General features: G+C 43.4%; 1 protein-coding gene across 2 annotated transcripts in view; it reads left to right on the top strand.

Annotated features, from left to right (window-relative positions):
* Positions 1-19,812, top strand: part of LOC117774159 (T-lymphoma invasion and metastasis-inducing protein 1-like) — a 72,490-nt gene that overhangs the window by 48,796 nt on the left and 3,882 nt on the right. For both annotated transcript variants that reach the window (XM_034606351.1, XM_034606350.1), the window contains exons 12-26: positions 1,340-1,510; positions 2,540-2,644; positions 3,907-3,988; positions 4,266-4,352; positions 6,914-7,126; positions 8,284-8,411; positions 16,193-16,417; positions 16,722-16,790; positions 16,912-17,037; positions 17,446-17,554; positions 17,898-18,077; positions 18,196-18,314; positions 18,404-18,512; positions 19,455-19,513; positions 19,620-19,716. In XM_034606351.1, coding sequence (XP_034462242.1) covers positions 1,340-1,510; positions 2,540-2,644; positions 3,907-3,988; positions 4,266-4,352; positions 6,914-7,126; positions 8,284-8,411; positions 16,193-16,417; positions 16,722-16,790; positions 16,912-17,037; positions 17,446-17,554; positions 17,898-18,077; positions 18,196-18,314; positions 18,404-18,512; positions 19,455-19,513; positions 19,620-19,716 — 1,879 coding nt within the window. The remainder of the gene's footprint in view (positions 1-1,339; positions 1,511-2,539; positions 2,645-3,906; positions 3,989-4,265; positions 4,353-6,913; positions 7,127-8,283; positions 8,412-16,192; positions 16,418-16,721; positions 16,791-16,911; positions 17,038-17,445; positions 17,555-17,897; positions 18,078-18,195; positions 18,315-18,403; positions 18,513-19,454; positions 19,514-19,619; positions 19,717-19,812) is intronic.

Below are 19,812 nucleotides of genomic sequence, written 5' to 3'. Positions count from 1 at the left end.
TGTCGATGGAGCTGAAAATGCTGCATCAGTGACAAAGATTTACCGTCGATGAGCATTTCCGGCGAGAATCGTTCAAAATATTTGCATCTGATGGGCTTAGACTTTAATTTTTGTGTTTGTTCTGGGGAATCCCACTGAAGGCAAAGAAGGGAATAAGAGAGTGGGAGATTTTGGTGAACTGCCCACCCAGCAGAGGCATCGTACTTGGGCCAGGAGGGGAGCCAGATGGTGCTGAGCAGGGCTGGGGAGTTCAGGGAGTTGGGGGGAGGTACTCGCTATGAGCCCCCCCCCTGGTATGTGTGTGTGTGTTTTGTTTGTGCCCGTGAACATGTGCATGTGCGTTTGTTTGTGCATACAAATACAAAAACTGTCTATATCCACTATGCAGCCAAATCAAAATGTATTGAAACGGGGACCACTCGGCCAGAGCGTTAACCATCTACAGATTGTGTGGCGTGAATGAAGGATCGGGAGGAGGGAGATGATGGAGTGATGCACAGATAGAGGGGAAAGGGGCAACAGAAGGAGAGACAGTGATTAGTGGGGGGGGGGGGGGGTGCGGGGAAAGCGGCAGAGGCCTGAGAGAACAAACGAGGATGCTGCTGTTACTTGATAGCACTTGATAAGGTATCAGTGACAGACAGTGTGAGGTCGAGCAGAAGAGACGAGGCTGACATGGCCGCCAGATTGTCTAAGGTCACGCTGACGGACTGAAAGGTTGGAAGGAATGTACGCACATACTCTACATGTGAAGGTTCCATTGCACATGTATGTAACACATACCCACACAGGGAGAAGATTCACAGCATCAAGAGGCTCTCATCAACAACATGAATTAGATTTTGTAATCAGATATTCCAGCTGCTTTCAGGCCACCAGCAGATTCTGGTCTCATCAGTCCAAGCAAATCTGGTTACTTTCGCGAGCAAGAAAATCAATAATGATGAATTAGGGGAATTTCTGCACAATATCTGTGGATAATAGAATATCTGTACCTCTGTCGGGGAGGTTATGTTTTCACCCCTGTTCATTGGTTTATTTTCAGTTGGTTTTATTGTTTATTTGTCAGCAGGATTATACAAAAACTACAAAATACTTTTCTACAAAACTCGGTGGAAAGATGGGGCATGGGCGAAGAAAGATATTATTAAATTTGGGGGCAGATCCAGTATTTTCATTAAATATTTTCAATTGATCCAGATGACTGATGAGTTTGTGCATTTTGGTTGACGTATGTGCTCAACTTATTGCCATTCTAGTTTTTCTCACTGAGCACAAAACCAACTCATCGATGCATAAACCCTCACTTTGTGTGTGTCTATGTTTGTTAACTTCTCAGAAGGAGACAGAGGCATCGGTGAAGAGTCTTCCCCAGCAGAACGTCGACAGCTACATTTGGGTTCCCGATTACCTGACTCCCTCCTGGGTGTGTCTGCCAAACGACCAGCCTGTCCTGGCCATCATACAGCCTGGGGACACGGCGCTGGAAGTCCTCGGCACCATCTGCAAGGTGGGCTGCTGCTGATAGCAACACACACGTTATATCAGTGGAGACTATGTCTTAGCTATGCGAGTCTGTTGCTGCACAACACGTAGGTTGATGATTACAGAACATTTTACACGATTTGGAACGACAGGTGATGGATGAGCAGCTCGCCCTCACACATACACAAAGGCAGCTAATAAAACTGGTCGAGCAAATGATTTATTTTAACGGCTTCGACAAACACATGAAGTCTTGAGTAACATGTCTCATCAAATTGAACACAGCTCTGTTGAAGAATAATGTTAGTGGTTGCATTAGGATTCTCACCATTAACAGTGTGTTGACAGACAAATATGTAGTCAACATTTTAAAATTCCACTCAGGGTAACAGGTAAAGAAAAGTATGTGAATCTTCTGAGAGAACCTGAGGCATAAAACTGTGACAGGTATTTTCTAGTAAAACCGAAGAAGGACCGTGCAGATGTCACCTTATCTTAGTTGTTTGCTTACAATAAACACTGCCTGTCACTGTCACACACACACACAATGGTCCTGTCAACTGTCGTTCCACTTCATCTCCTCTTTTCTCTAATTGGTCTCAGCCGCAGCACGAGAATAATGATGCCTAATGACACGTATACGTTCCACTTAAGGGTCTGTCAGAAAACAAGCTGATCAATGTGGTTGCGTGGGCGATCGGGTGCACACATTCCATAAACATGTCGCAAGGAACTGGAGCGTCTAACTCATGCGCCCTGTGTGGTAGATGTATGCAGAATTATGTGGGTTACATACATGAGTTCATACATGTAGGACTTTCTCCTGGTCTCAGTGGATGTCATGGCGTATAGAGTGTGGTAAAGAACACAGTGTTTTGATAGTTGAGATTATATTTTGTAGCATGTGATGACAGGGTTGGTGTTAAAATCACAGGAAGAATAAATCACAAGTTGGGGTTAAATGGCATCAATTAGAGTGATTGTGTCTCTAATTTTGGAAAGCAGCATTTTCATCTGTGTTTCTTCTCGTTTCTCTTCTGTCTCGTTCCTACAGACCCACAAGATAGACCGATCCAGCCACTACCTGCGTTTGAAAGTGTGGGTTGACAACAAAATGCTCTTCTATGTTCCTCAGCTTGAAGACGACGTCTCAGATCTGGTGAGGAAATGCACGATTAAGGACTGTGGTAATAGATTGTGACATAATGGAGTAAATATCCAGATGGCCAACCATGAAACTACAATATCAAGTTATTAGAGATGATGAGAATACATTAACAGGGTTTCTTAGAAAGGAAATATTTTCATGGCAGGAATAGTTTGTAATTCTCAGCGATATGGTCGTTAAACTAATTTATATTAATACATTCGACACACTCGGCTTTGCTGTGGGAAAGACTATGGATAACATGGTGTTTACAGGGTTATTCTCTACTCAGCAACTCTACTCTGAAATTAAATTATTGTGGGATTCCTTCATATTGGTTGTACTAGACTTAGGTTTTTAATTTAATTCATTATGGTCATTAAATGTCTTCAATTTAACTTGTTTTAATGGGCAGAAACCCTGAATTATCATTATATGACAATTAAAACAGATTTTTTAAATTTTTGTGTTTTTGCTATATTACAGTCTCAGCTGAGACCCCAATATTCCACTTGGAATTCGGGGTCATCACCTCATTATTAATTCATTTGCATTTCATTTCTTGCAGAAATGGATGCAAGCTTGTGCATGTTTTATGATTTGGCTGCAGATTTGAGCTTGCAATGCATTCAAAATTCCCTGAATGCAAAAGACACATCATCGCATATATGATATAAATTATGCAAAACAGCATTCCGACTATATTGTGTGCAGTGTGATCTGTGCACGTTTGTAATTTTCTTATTATTCACATAAACAATCAGTCATTGCAACAACAAAACAAAAAAAACCTCACCTCCACATTAATCTGCCACCGTGAACCCAGAAAGGAATTCTCCGTGTGACGGTGCTGTGTAGGTGATTCGCTGAACTCGTCTTCTCACAGAACAATCACTGTATTTTCCTCAAGAGCTCTTTTATCCTCCTGCTTTGATCAGTGACTCATTCCACCCTCTTTCATCCTCCGTGTATGATATCACATTATTATTTCCTCCACACTGAAGCTCATAGCACACTGCGGACTTCTGTCCCCGTCTGTTGCTTCATACACACAGCTGTGTCTATGCTCTGGCCCGCTGTGAGGTCTGACCCCCGTGTGTGAGCACCCACTCATTTTACAGACTCGACCTGGAGTGTGACCCCACAACCTTCAAATGGAATTGCTCTGTTAAGGAGCCTGAATAATACATGAATCTGTCCGATCTTTACTACGAGCGATAACATGACCTTGACACGGCTATTGTCAATTAAAGGTAATTTTCTTGTGTTTGCAGGTCTACAAAGAGATTGAGATTTGCCCCAAAACAACCAAGATGATAAGTTTTGACAACGCCGAGTCCTTCACCATCGGATACGGTACGCTGAGACAATAGCCCCAATTTAAATCAGATTAACTGAGTTCCTGTCACACTCTTAAATCCGGTATCAAATTGATTTTGTAATGGGCTTCACTGAGTCATGCTCAGTTAATGACTGAAGAGGGTACGACCCGGGCTGAGTATCTTAAGTGGATCTAATTGCGCTGTAGTTATGCTGCAGCAGTGCACACTGTCAAAATGCGATATTTCAAAGAGCTGTAAAGGAATTAATGACTGAATCTCTTTCTTTTGCATCTGATTATCTGCATCTGTAGGTTTTTCTGTGGCTGTTATAGATGAGGATGGGACGCAGCAGCTCCACATTACAGAAGTGAAAGAAGGAGGACTGGCCTCAGCCAAAGGTGCGTATTTCTTTACCAAACCTTAGGTGTCATTTACTCCACTTTCAGTATCCTGACAGCTGATATTCATAAACAGCTGAATCTGAGAGCCACAGTCGGTATGTAAAGAGTATGTGAAAACTGGGAACACGCAGTATTTCTTTCCCGAGCTGACATTTCACACATAACACTCAAGCACCTGACCTGGGAAACACCTGATCCCACATGACATCTTATCAGTGCAGCTTTGTGTGACTGCATCGCATCAGTTACTGAGCCAACACAGCAACATTACCATGGCTTGAGAGAGACGCCTGGTGGCTCAGAACAGAGGAGAGAAGAGAAATGCAAACTTGTGTTGAGAGACGTTGGCTTTTGCATCCATACTTTTATGGTTTTGTTTTAAAATGGTGTTTTAAATCTATAATAATCTCCGTCCACACATTCTAAGACACCTGAAAACACATTTCACATGACCATTCACGTACACCAGGCATGTGCATGTTGGCATTAACAGACGTCAGATTGTTTATTTGCAGTCTGTTGCTTTGTTACAGAAATACTAGACACGAATAAAAGTAATGGTGAAAAGTACGAGCAGGGATTGTTTTATTGGACACATGACAAGGTGAAACTTTAGCAGATTCACAGTGTTTTGCTTTGCACTGTTGGTGATCCAATTGTGGCTGAGAAGAACCAATCAGGAAGAAAAGCTAAAGCCGGGCCACCAACGTTTTTATATACTTCTATATTTTAGACACTCCAGAAAAGCCAAGAGTAGTGGACGTCAGCCGTAAACGTAGCAACAATTGTGCATTTTGGAAATATAAATCACCACTATATAGCAACGATTTAGCCGTAGCGCACAGAGATGATCATTTGCAGCCAGTAACGACCTCTAACATCAGTATGTCAACATGATATGAACCAGCAAGTACAAAAATAAAAAAGGTTAAGTGAAAACCCAAATATCTTTTATTCAGTGCATGTAAAAAGACTTATTTCACCTGTCTGATACGCTATGTAGCCAAGATGTGCAGAAACCTTGATCTAGGGATTTCAAAAAAAGAGGAGGCTTGCATCAGTGATGTGAATTTATGGTTTGTTTGTTTTCTTCCTGGGAGCAAAGAAGAAAAACATCCCTCCATTGTCTGCTTCTGAAATGCTGTGTGACCAGTCGGGTCCAGAGATCAACCCCCATTCACAGCTCCCCATCTTTTAACACAGCCAGAGAGACCTAATGGGTTTGAGAAACACACGGCAGCTCTGTAGATACAACTCGAATGTATAGAAAATAACACACCCCCATTTATTGTGCCCCCAGCGTCACACCAAGGTTACTCAAGTGTGAGATTGTGTCCTCTAGTGTGTTAGCAATCTGAAAAGCTGCTAGAGAACAGAACTGACTTTCTATCTCCACAGGCTAGAGAGGAAAACGGCTCATGGCATCCAGACAACACAAAGCACGTTTCTGGAAATATTATACTATATGTTGCTGAATCAGAGAATTAGGTTGTCAGGCACAACATTAGTGGGTCCACGTGCACACTGGGATGAGCCAGTGTGTGTGTGTGTGTGTGTGTGTTTTACTATAAGAGAGGAGGATGAATGGGGTGTGCGAGATCGAGCTTGAATTTCTGCAGGGGATACTACGCAGAAACCAGGCCAACCACTGGACAGGGAGCCCAAAGGGTCTTTGCTCATCTCTTTTTCTTTTTCCCACTGCTCCCCCTCCCCCTTACACACACACAGACACACACACACACACACACACAGACACACACACACACACACACACACACACACAACATTATTTGTCCAGAGGCGTTATCGCTCTCTCTGTCCAATAAAGACTCTGCTACAGCTGACATTTCACATCCCAGACAACTAGGTCATAACTTAGGGCTAAATTGTGTGTGTGTGTCGGTGTGTGTGTGTGTGTGTGTGTGTGTGTGTGTGTGTGTGTGCTTGGTTATTGCTGCATCCAGTGCATTATGAAAGCCATATTACAGTAGACGCTATAAAAGAAGACACTGAAGTCACAAATAAATCATGTGTGACTGTGTTAACGTAGCTCTGCAGCGAGGTGAGCGCGCCGCCGTCAGAGTCTAAACAGCTGTCACAACCAATCAGGTCTATGGAGCCAGGCTGACTGCTAATTGGTCGCCTGATTGACCGCTAATTTACGATTAATGGACCCAGGCACAGGTGGTCGAGGGGAGCGGGGAGCGGGGGGGGAAAAGCCTCAATCTGAAGCTGCGTTCGAGTGAAGTTCAAGGTTTCTTTGTTGTATATAGCGCTTCATACTATAGATTATATATGTCCTGACAGGGACAGGAATAGACAGGCATCGCACCCTCCTCCTCCTCAAACTCATCCAGTCTTGTTAAATCAGTTGTAGCCTGAAGCGAAACAAGCTGGCAAGGATGCATATTTTATGTATTGGAACACATTAGAGTCCCGACATGATTAGCCACAGTATGGCACTAAAGTTGTGTTTGTGTGGATCACACTTTCTACCTATACAAGCAGATTTTTCACATTTCTCACTCTCTCTGTTTTATCGTTTCATTTTCTCCCAGGTTTGCAAGCAGGGGATGAGATCCTGTTGCTCAACGATAAACCTGCGTCTGCCCTCCAGATGGAGGACATGAGGGCTGCGTTTGTGAACCAAGCGTTGACCTTGTGCGTCAGCAGCCTGCCCCCGCTGGACCCTCGGGTGCTGTGCTCCGTTCCACCGCGGCGCTCTGATGGGGAGCAGGACCCGACCACGGACATCTTTTCCCAGAGCCAGGGTAACACTTCCTGTTTGTATAAGTTGTTAACATTTGGTTTTGAACAATGGGGAGTTTCATACAAACAGTGTCCTCTAGTGACAAATGTAGTGAGCTTCTTTAAATTAGCAGTTTGGTCTGTTGTGGACCATCAATTCAAGCATGAAAGTAGATATTTAACTATAATTTAGATCTTTCTACTGTAATTAAAATCAGATGAGCATCATCCACTATCCACACTTGTTCAACAGTTGGTGGAATCGTAAAGAAAGAAAACCTTTAGATCACAGAATCTGAAATTGCACAACGCTTCCCTTGTCCATTCAGTTTTTATCCATGTTATTCATCCTGTATGATCACAAACCCTCTAAATCCCAAGTTTGTGCGTGTCACAAAGGGAGAACGCAGCTCGTGATGTATCTTTTCAAGCATAGAAGGTGAAGAGGGTGATCTGCTAATTATGCATGGATGCCGTCTTGTAACTAACCTGCAGGCAGCCGCCAGCTTTACTCTGACCTGCTCTTTTTATCTGCACAAGGGCACCATTTGTATTCCTTATAAATTGGGGCTCGCAGTGTGCAGGCTGACAAGCTGGCATTGTTTATACAGGGACTCAGAGGAGTATGAATATTAATAGGAATCGTTCAGCAGTGTGGGGCTGTCATTGTGTAGGATGCCGTTTGCAAAAGGGTCAGACGGGGAGTAAAAAAAAAAACACTTCAGCAGACAGATGGAGGTTATCCATGATATCATGCCCAAGAAGAGATGCTGCACAAAAGATGTCGTCAGCACAGGGGAGACAAAGTGGAAATAACCAATTTCACACTGCAGTTAGAAGAAAGACTCAGGGTTATAGAGATGGTTTACATTACTAACACAAGGAGAAGGCTGTTCAATTACTTGTAACATAGAGGAAGGTGAAGAAAGAAATATCTGACGTTAATGATACATACCTGCAGGTTTACTGTTTTATAAAACAAGTGTAATGTCCAGAGGTATAACTGCACATTCAGATTTCTTTAACACTATTAACCCAGAGATACAAATATATTAGAGCAGCTTGAGATGTGGATTTAACAAACAGAGCTGTAACTGAGAGCCTCCAGATATTTAGCACACACAACATATATATATATGTGCACTTCCTCCATAGTGAGCTCTGTTCTTTGTCTTTGCAGAGGACATCCTGGATGAGGTATCAGGTTTGACAGTGGAGAGCCCAGATATGAGTTTGCAGGAAGGACCTCAGCCAACCCTGCAGAGCCCCGGAGACAATCAGGAAGACAAAACAGGGGCCGGACAGAAGGTGGGACATGCAGAGACACAACTTTATGTACACACACCAAATCAAACAAACAGCACCACACATGCAACAGAGCGCACACACACGACAGATGTGTTGTTGTGGACGAAGACAAAGACCAGCAGCTTTGGTGTGTGTGTGTGTTTGTGTGGCACCTGTGAATCAGTGCTGGTGTTTTAAGTGGCTGACTACCTGCATTGACATATTGTTGTTTGTCTGCCTCCTGTATTGTGTTTTTTAGTTTTACTACTACACAGGACACACTGATCAACAATCCTTTACATTCTGGATACACATTTGAACAAACTTTATGAGCGTAGAAAAACCTGTGGCAGATCTTAACCTAAATATTTCTTCAGCTGTGTAAGATATTTGTGTGTCTCTGAATGTGCGTGTGTGTGCAGCATGAAGCCAAAAAGGGAGATTGTGTGAGAGGCTTTTTTCTTCATGTAATGCGTTTGACCTTTTTACTCAAAGGCTAAGACAGGAAACACAATCGTGTAAGTGGTGTCACGCGCATGCAGCCGTATTGCACAGAACTGCTTTGGAGTTGTATTTGTATATTGAAGTCAGACTTGATAATTCATGCAGTAAGTTTGTGATTTCTGTTGAATCCTATAACACCAAGTTGTTTGAATCCACTAGATTCAGATTTTTATTTGGATCTGCACTAAATCAGTCTCCTAAACATGGCAGATTTTTCATCAGGATCCATGAATTATTAGCTGAGAAATCAATTATATGTAGAAAAATGCCCATCTCACAATGTTAAAACAAGTGAAACATGTTTGGATCTGCACCAACATGTAATGGCTTCTTCCCTGACCCTTCTTCCACCAAGTTTTTCAGTAATCCATCCAGTAGTTTTTGCATAAACAAAGAAACGCAGATGAAAACATAACCTCCTTGGCGAATCAAACTTATAAATGACAGATCAGTAGTTTTATGCAGCTCTGACAACACATAACATGATTGCTCTGTGTAGCGTGTTCAATAGTGTGAACCCGTTGGTCCTCGCACACGAGCAGATGTGAGCAGAGCACGTCCTTGATGTGTGAGTGCTCCGCAGCACAGAGATGACAGAGAGGTGAGTGAAGGAGTGACTGAGCACCATCATTTTTCTAATTAAGATCACGTCTGGTCTGATCAGGGTTGGCGCAGTGATTGCTGGGACACGCAATGTGCCAGCCAGTCTCCCTTGGTTACGGTTGTCACTCCCATTACCATGGCAATGTCTGATAACCAGTAACCATCAGAGACATTTTTTTTTTTTTTTGCATCTCTGTGTCAATTGCCCGGACGTGAACAAAAGATGAGGGAAGGGGAAGGGACGGTGCTGATTGTCTCTGGGATGTGTGTCAGTGAGCTTCGGTCTGAGGCTGAGGTCACAGCCCGGCTCCATCCTGTTGGATAGTGGTGGTTCTGTGACTCCAATGTGCCATTATCAGTTGAGAGCAAAGCGCGAGGAGATGAGAGAAAAACCGACAAACAGGAACGAGAGGCCCGTTTACGTCTCTTTCACTCCACTTGATTTACCCTCTTTAAAAAAGTGTCCAGACCTCAGCGCAGTCGCTAATTAACATTTATAGAACTTGCTATTTTAATGATAAACTTATATATTCAGAAATAAATTGATTTAAATCTATTCTGTCAATACGAGACAAGAAACATCTCATGTTAACTTAACTTTCAGGTGTAAACAATTGGCGATTGTTGTTCTTTTTCTAAGTCTATGCTGAATCCTACCTGCTGAAGACAGTAATATTTTATATAAGGGCCACGGACGTGTGCAGGATTTCTCCCAGTGCTGCTGATGGTCAGTCTGACTGTGACAGACTGACTGTTTGTTTGTGTGTGGGCCAATCAGTGTCAACTTCCTGGGTGGGTCCTGTGGTTTAGTCAACAGTAAGAACTAAAGGATTCTCACCTGCACACGCAGATTCTCTATGTGCACGTACGGAGCCGTCTGCCTCATAGGGGGTGTTGGAAAGGCTGAGGCTGCAGAATTGGCAGGTTGTTATGGGGGATGGTATTTTTTGGACCTCTCCCCCCTTATCCCTCTACTGGGTTTAAACCATTTTAGATTTTAAAAGTTTCTACAGAGTAATGATTTTACAGTGTTCAGGGAAGTCAGTGTAGTTCTGTATTTGCCACTTAGTGAGGGAACCGTTTTAAAAGTAAAAACAGGTCAGGTCAGCACAAACTGTCCACGCCCCACCAGCAGGTTGCTTGATAAGGTGTAAATCCCTCATCTGAATTAATGTCGTCCCTTTGAAAACGCAATGATGACAAGAATGTTGTTTACCCTCGTCTGTGATGTCGTCCCCTGGTGTTTGCTGCTTAGCTTGTGCTTTTTGCTTTTATTATCGGAGGCGGTTGCACATAAATATAGAAAGAAAAACAAAACCCTAATAGCACTGACCCATGGAGATGTTCATTTACCTTTTTATTCTCTCAACCCGGCCCGGTTTCCACATGCTGCTTCTTTTTATCTCCTTTATTCATCCTCCATTTTCTCTCCCCCTCCTCGTTCTTTATTAGACTAATTGTCATCCCAGTGTTTTTCCTCTTGTCTTTGGTGTCTCCTTATCTGTCATCCTTTGTTTTGGAAGCTCTTTCCTTTTTTTCCGCTGTCCTTCCAGTTTCCTCCTGACTTCCGTTCCCTCTTCACCCTCCTCCTCCTCCTCACTAACCCCCTGCTGTTCATTAGCATAAACAACATGAGGCTGCTGTTGGTTCTCAAACAGCTCCGCTCCCCAGTCGTCTGTGAGGCCTGACCTCGGAGTGAAGCACTTGAAAGCTTCCTCTGTCAACAGAGACGGGCCAAAGTTGCCACAAAATCCCTGGGAACTTCCAAAAACCAGTCTGTTCTTTCAAAAATCTTTTTCTTCATGTTGATTGTGCTTTTGTTCCCCCCCGCTCTCCTCTCCGGAGTGGTGAGGATCACGTCTTACCTCATTTCACCCGGTGCCTGCAGCCACATGGCGACAAGACGGAGGAAAAAAGAGGCAAAGTGGGACAATTTTAATTATGCCCACATTCTAATTACTTCATCCGCCAGTGTTTCACATCATTTAGTGGATATAAATGAGTGTCTGGCTAGCCGGAGGAAACGGGGAGGTTCATTATTTTAGACAAAGCGCGGAGCCACCTCTTCCAATATGATAAACCAATCAGAGAATAAAATTGCTTGGGATAACAGTGATAATGGAGATGATGGTGATTGCCAGTGTTCTCTAAGGTGTAGTCAGCCTCACAGACATGGGCTGGTTATAATTTAGAAAGCTCTATCAGTTCGGCTTAGGGGCAATTGAAATGGAAAATGCATAATTCAGTAAGTGAAGGGTGGCGGGGACAATTTTCATCTCAGTTTGTGTTTGATTGACTCCTGACTGTATAATTCTGCTCCCTTTAAGTGTAGTGCATTAGTCTTAATATAGTTAGTGATCACTAATGTATATCTTTAGGAATATTAATCTTTAAAATGGTCTTTTTGACTTGTTTCCTCTCAAGTGGCCTGAACAGCTTGGTGCCAGTTGTTGGTGTGGTTTCACAGGCCTCCACTGGAGGGAGCACTCTTCATGTCAGATTCATGAAACCTGCAAGAAAACAATAATAATGTATTTATCTATTTTCAATATTGATTAGATGTGGTTATTAATAATAATAGGAATATTTCAGCAGTCATTTGTAGATAGGATTTCTTTTGTAATATGATCATGTACAAATTAAAATGCACAATGCCCTTGTGTTTTGAAATGCTGCACATATTGCTATTGTTTTAAAAAGAAAAATCCTTGCACTTAACACTCGCCTCATCCTCATAAGCTTCTTCCAATCGACGTCTGCAAATCAACTGCTGCAAAGTCTAAACGTTCATACACAGATTTGTTAGAACTCGTGTCATAACATCATCCTTCCCCTTCAGATTAAATGATTAAACTCCCTCTCTCCCTCTCTCTCTCTCTCTCTGTGGTATATGCCATCATTCCTCATGGGGATTTATGGATTTGCATGTTTCCCCTGATTTCAAATGAAACTGAACTTTAAGACCCTCTCTTTTTAGCCCCCCCGTCTGTGTTCACTGACATTGACAAGTACGAGCCTGCTCCTCCACAGACACAGCCTCCAATTAGGAGGCCTTACATTGAACAGCATCAAAATTTGCTGCATTTCTTTATCTTCTTTACAGATGTAGATACTTATTCGTGTCAAAAGCTCTAATGCCGAGTGTGTGTAAACGTGTGAGATGCTTTTTTTCACGATGCCAAATATGTGGATATGTGTAATCTGTGTTTATCCTGGCTCTCGTGTGTGTGCAGGGTTTCTGCTGGCGGGAGTAAGAGCAGGTCTGAGCTTGCCTCCACCCTCCTCCTCCCTCAGGCTCTACCTCTCTCCCGCTCTGTTCTGCAGGGCGGGGCGGGGATGTGGAGCATTTTGTGAAGAAATATGTGAACATTTGTGTCTGGGTTTAGCGAATGCATGTGTTGGACGTACTAGAGGAAAGGTACTGATGCTGATTGTTTTTTTTTTATTTTCCTTCCTAAGCTGTGATTGTTTTCACACGTCTGAGGTCAAAGTGTTGTGTTCTGCAGGTCAGTGGGTGTGCACACAAATCAGACTTGGAAGTACGTCAAAATGTTTTTGTGGCGTCTCATCTAATCTCTGCCGTCAGATTTGCAAATCTTTTTGAATTAAGGTCTATTTCCGTAGATCATTAACATAATGCTGTTGTTCCTCAGGCGGGATGAGTGTGCAGCAGGTGTGTTGTGTGCAAACCATCACTGGATCAACAAGGTTGTTGCCTGGAAAGTGGATTCAGACTTCAGGGCGAAGCAGTTTTGGTTTAAAGAACTTGAAACTCTAGTCAAACCTGAATCTAAATGTTTTAATTGTAAATCTGCTTTGACAATCATCTGGATACTTTTAGTACATCAGGATGTTTTTCACTTCACCGGATGTGTTTTTTAGTTTTTGTCCAGATTGGTTGGATTTGGATTGTATTGCAGTGTTCACACATTTTCAGAGACTCTCTTTGAAACGTGAGGCAGCTTGTTCTTCTTCTTCACATAAATCTCTCTGACCTGCAGTCAGAGAGAGAGAGAGAGAGAGAGAGAGAGAGAGAGAGAGAGAGAGAGAGAGAGAAGCCAGAGAAGCCAGAGAAGCCAGAGAAGCCAGATGCCTGTTGTCCTCACTCTCTCTCTCCACCCACTGTTTCCTCACCTCCCATTCTCTCCTCCCTCTTTTCTCCTCCCCTCTTTTCTTCCATGTGATGTTTGATCTTATAATTTTTTTATTATATATTCTACGCTGCTGCTGTTGCCGCAGCTGCTCTCTCACACCTGGACAGGAGTGAGATAGGGAAGGAGGACAGAAGGGAGAAGAGGGAGTGTAAACAAGGAGCTGACAGGGGAGCGTGCCGAGGGACTGATTGGATAGAGGCAGTGGGATAAAGTGACATGAGAGCAATATTTTCTATTCAGCCTGTGTAATAACCTATTTGAGCGGTGAGGCTGCTAAACAGCTGGCGTTTACTTTTACACTTTGGATGAGTTAGGGTGGACGAGCTCAGCTTCCTGGACTCTCGCACAGGTAGCACATTTGAGTTTAAAAACGAAGCCCTTTGGCACTGGGAGAAATGGAAGCTATCTGGACTGGAAAAGCTGGACACGACACGGACCCCTGACTCCTTGTTGAACTGTGTTTGACCTTCCAGCATGTCGGCATTCAGGAGGAGCAGGAACTCCAAACGCTCGACCGACTCCATCTATGATATGTTACAGCTGGTGAGCCGTGTAGCCTGATATCTGTGTCTGTGTGTGTGTGTGTGTGTGTGTGTGTGTGTGTTTCATGGTTTGTGTTGTGGATTTGCTCTTGCCGAGATCAGTGGTTATGTCACAGTAAAGCAGTGTTGCGGTTCAAGGTTCAGTTCCCAGTAAAGAAGCACATTTTATGTAAGTTTTATGTCAGATCACACGTGTGATAGCATGTAGTGTTGAAATCTCTCCAGATGCAGTGCCGCAGAAAGTATCTTAACAACTGGCATTTATCATGAGCTGTGGGTCAGATAACAACGTTTTCTCTGTAATTGCATGAATTATCCTGATTAGCACATTTTTGCTTCCTAATCAGAGGCGATGGTGAAGCATTATGCGTCTCTCCCTCCATCTCCATCTCCTCGCCGCTGTCATCTGTCTCTGTCACTGCTCCATCTGTCACTTGGCTGTCACTAATTCCTCTGGCTGTCAAGGGCAAGACCTCGTTTATGAGACGCAAGACTGTTAATGTCATTGCTCAGTTTGGGGTGTTGAGGAAATTTTGTGTCGCGATCACAGTTTTAATCTGTGCTTCTGTTTACACATGGATCCCTGCGTCATTTTATTCTGTTTCTACATATCCCGTCTGTTCTTGGAAAAGGAGAATTTAATGTTTATTTGACTATTAACCACAAAAAAGAGTGTTTCAATAATCAGCACTGCAGATAATACTTTGAAAGTTAAATGTGAAAAACTCTAGGGGGGCCTCCAATGCAGATTTTGAGATTATTCAGGGTGTGAACAGATGCAGTGCATGTTTTCAATTGTCCTTGCATTACACACTTTTTGTTTTTTTGTGTGGTTTCCTTTAAGTGACTGAAAGAGCCCATCTTGACTTGATGGAAGGAATGTCAGCATCATCATATTGTGTGCGTGTGTTTATTGTGTGTGCAGCAGTGTTGCAAAACAGGTTTGAATACTGCAATGGAAAATTGTGTTTGTCATGGCTGTAGTCAAATAGGAGACGAGCCGTGGAATCAGCAAAGACAAGCCGTGTCTTTAGCTCAACCAGCTGCCTCGGCCGGTTGATTTAATTAGAAGCATCAAACTAACTATCGCTCAAAAGTGGCTTTGGATTATTGTGAAAACTTCAGTGCGTGAGTCTAAAATATAAGGAAACGCAGAATAATTGTACTTCTTATTGAATCATGTTGCTCTATTTCATCAATCACAGTTAAATAAGAAGAATTAAGAGTTAACAGGAGGAACGTTACGAGACATGTAAGGAGTATGAATCCTTTAGTTAGTGTTTGGTCTGTGGGCTGAGCTCATTCACTCTTCTACACTTCTAGGAGAAAGAAACTTCTGTGTGTCGTTCAATTTCTCATCACACCTCTCAGTCCTAAAGCAACAGCCTGTCTGGACTTGGCCCAAAAACCAACCACACATTCACCAGTGTTTGATATAACTCCAGAGATAGTGGAGTTTTGATGACAGGAAGGAAGTGAATTATTAGGCCGCTGTATTTAAGGTTAACATTAGGTATTAGTGTTGCTGTATTACTCATCGTTCATCTCAGATTTAACTTGACTCCCATCCATCTCCGGTGCCCACGCACATCTGCGTGCGCCTTCACAGCCTTGAGATTATGAAAGAAATGGTTGGATGTGAATAGAACATCTTGATCCTAACTATTCATGTTTCCTGTGTGTAAACAGTCAGAGAGGCAAAGGGGAAGAGCCCCTATTACTTCTTTAACATTAGGACCAGCAGGTCTGCTCATGCTTGGTATTTTTGATACCAGGTGGGTGTTGTTATTGCAGGCTCTGCAAGAATGTGTTGTATAAATTGTTGATGATGCTTGATTTTCCAGCTTTTTGCGTATGCATGTGCACATGAGCATTAAGAATACTGTTGTATCACCATTTATTCTTAAAGCAGATTTATTTTTCTCCACCTTCTCAGACATGAAGTGACCCTTTTACAAAATATCTGACACGTCCTGTTTCTCTGTTCCTGTCTGTCCAGAGCACGGAGCAGGTCACCGCTTTCTGCCGCAGCCTCCATGACATGAATCCCACAGAGTGCCCCATGTCGTGCTCCTCCTCGTCCTCCTCCTCGTCCCTTTCACCGAGCCCCGTGTCAGCTTTGCCACCCACGGCTGGAACCGCCGCTCAGAGACAGCTCTCCCACGCAGACAAACTCCGCAAGGTCATCAATGAATTGGTGGAGACGGAGAAGACTTACGTCAAAGTGAGTGAAAGCTCCCTCGAGGGTTTTGATTTGAACAAGCCGTGCATGTATAGATTTGATCGATGATGATGGACACTCGCATTCTCAATGTTCTGGTAAACTACTCATCTCTTGGTGTTGGGAGTGTCATTATCAACGTAATGACTCTGCAGGATGTCAGTGGGATGTGTTCCTACCTGTGCATGCTGATTTCTGTCTGCAGTTTAAATTCCAGACATTTGACTCCTCATTAAACAGCCTTCACATAAAAAGACGCCCTATATGTCCTTCCTGATTCCTTCATGAACATCCTCTTCTTTTTCAGGACCTGAGCTGCCTGATCGAGTGCTACTTGACACCTCTGCAGAAAGAGAGCTTCCTCACACAGGATGAGGTACTTTCCACCTCGTCTCTGTAATCTGAGAATAAACTGTGTTTGATTTGCTTCAGCCTAATGATTCCCACGGCTCTTAAGGTCACAGTTGTTTCAGAATGATTCTCCGTGTGTGTTGTAGCTGGACGTCTTGTTCGGTAACCTCGGGGAGATGGTGGAGTTCCAGGTGGAGTTTCTCCGGACACTGGAGGATGGAATCAGACTGGTGCCTCATCTTGACCGACTGGAAAGGGTGGAGCAGTTTAAGGTAGAAGAAGGTTGATCACTTGATGCATCATTACTTACTCACTTCCTCTGGGAGCTGCGGTTTAGAACTGACTTCTAATGTGAGAATTCCTGACTAATGGCTCACGGTGTTAGTTGTGTGGACACGTGTTTGCTCTGACTTCTTCCGTTCGGCCTGGTTCAGCAGCACAAAGGACGAATTTCACTGTATCTAAATTTCCCTTAGTTAATTCATAAAAAAATTAATTCCCTTGAATAAAAGCAGAGATACTTGGGTTGTGATTGTATGACTATCTCATTCAGAAATATCCTTGGCCAAGTTACTGAACCTAAAACCTGTCCCTGACTGCTGTGCCGACAGTGTTTGAATGGGACTATAGGACTGGACAAATACTAAATAAATAAAATACTTTACCACCTGTTTCCACAGAAAGTGCTGTTCTCCTTGGGTGGCTCCTTTCTGTATTACGCCGACCGCTTCAAGATCTACAGCGCCTTCTGCGCCAGCCACACCAAGGTCCCGAAGGTCCTGGCCAAAGGTACAAACACGCAAACATTCTTGACTGGCCTCGAACACACACCCACCACTCATTGCTCTGAGAGTTGAATTGTAATTTATTGCTCTCTTGCATCATCTGTATGATGGCTAAGGGCGTGTAGAGGAAGCACAGAGGTGCAGCTGCAACTACAGTCAGAGCACAGCGAGGCGTAAACTCAACACTGACATTGTGTGTGATCGGACTTTCCAGACACATTTGTAAATACACAATAGGGGCCATCTGTTTATTTGATCGTTCTTATCTTAATATGGAAGTTGTCTGCCGGCACAATGACTTAACCTTCAAATGCAGCCGTCCACATCTCATATTTCTGCTCCTCCAGCAAAGACTGATCCAGATTTCAAGGCTTTCCTGGCCGAGAGAAACCCCCGACAGCAACATTCCTCCACCCTGGAGTCGTATCTGATCAAACCCATCCAGAGGGTCCTGAAGTACCCGCTGCTGCTCAGGGAGCTCTACTCCCTCACCGACCCGGAGAGTGAGGAACACTACCACCTGGACGGTAAGCCAGTCGTTTTAGTGATATGCTCAATAATCTATGCTTCATACAACTATATAATCAGGATTCCACAGAGTGTGATGATTAGGATTTGAACATGATTCACGTTGGTCCCCTTCAGTTGCAATGAAGGCCATGAACAAGGTTGCGAGTCACATCAACGAGATGCAGAAGCTTCACGAGGAGTACGGGGCCGTTTTCGATCAGCTCATCAATGAACAGACTGCAAACAAAAAAGAGGTGAAATCCCCCTTTGATGCAAATCATCATCAGTAATCCAGTGATTTATGTTTTACTGTATGTTCATTTCTTTTCTTTTTTTATCTCAGGTGGCCGACCTCTCCATGGGGGATCTGTTACTACATTCCTCCGTGGTGTGGATCAACCCTCCAGCCGCTTTGGTCAAAGGCAAGAAGGACCCTGATCTGGCTGCTTTCGGTGAGGATCCATGTGGTTTCAGTCTGCATTGTGGAGATTGGTTTCCTTTCATGCACACATTTCTTTGATTTTGTTCGGGTAGCTCCTAGATCCGGAACAGTGTTATTCACAGATGAAAAACTGAGCTTTCTACATCTACATCCACTGGAATCCACTTCAACAGCCTCATATATTAAACTGAGATACCTAAGCTCAGAACTTATTTATTTGCAGCTGGGTTTGGTTGCATTCTACCATCTACTGTCCACATTGTGAATTCAAATAGGTTAAAAAGTTGTGCATTTATGTATGAAATAAAGTGGATTTCTTTTAGATAAATAAATAATTTTTTCCATAAGCTTTACAATATATATGCTCAGCATCTCAGCAATTCTACTGTAAATGTTTTCTGGGATAAACGCTGCACGATCTTAACACTTACTGTCACACTGCACTTTACTGCATCTCCCATAAAGCTGTCATGCACATGTGTGACGCCGGGTGCTATTTCAGATGGTGATGACATGGACGAGGGAAAAAGGAAAATCCAGACGGGCACGTTACATGAGCAATTTGAATTATTTCTTACTTTTCACGTGAAGTGCCTCACGTTGATGGGATCACATGAAATTCTCACACCCAGAAGCGTCCCCCCCCTTTCAGCATTTTACATTTTTGCAATAAATTTTAAATGCGCACAGTGTGAGGGTTTTCCCTGGCGTGGTGATGGTGAGGGTAATGCAATGATGCAACTTCCATGTTCCTCCTTTGTGCTGCTGATATATAGTCTGAGGCGAGTTTTCCTTGAAAGCTGTTGCTAGAAAGCGTCCTTTGACATGCTGCATTAAGCTGTCACTGCTGTAAACTGGGTAATGAAATGTATTTTGATATATATATATGCAGTAAATGAATGCAGCAGCCCCTAATGGTTTCCCTTTTCATCTCTCGCTTGCCTTCATGTAGTGTTCAAGACAGCAGTCGTATTTGTCTGCAAAGACTCCTCCAAGCACAGGAAGAAAATCGTAAGTACAGTAGATTGTTGTGTCTTTTAAAACCTGAGCTCTCCCGCTCTCTGCTGTCGTGTTGATGTACTGCAGCTGTTTCAACCACCCGGTGTCACTTTTCCAGGGCGGATCTCACCGAGCGTCCGTGAGTGACGACAGGGATCCTTTCCGTTTCCGTCACATGATCGCAACGGACTCTCTGCAACTCCGTGCCCTCGCAAGTACGTCTATGCAAACACACCAAAAGCCATTTCTTTGGAATCTTGCATCACAATTTCCTCCCGATAGAATGAGCTCTCTGAGACTTGACTTCCTGC

This window comes from Hippoglossus hippoglossus, chromosome 14 (assembly GCF_009819705.1).
Source record: "Hippoglossus hippoglossus isolate fHipHip1 chromosome 14, fHipHip1.pri, whole genome shotgun sequence".
Lineage (NCBI taxonomy): Eukaryota > Metazoa > Chordata > Actinopteri > Pleuronectiformes > Pleuronectidae > Hippoglossus > Hippoglossus hippoglossus.
This window is presented reverse-complemented; position numbering and strand designations above follow the sequence as displayed.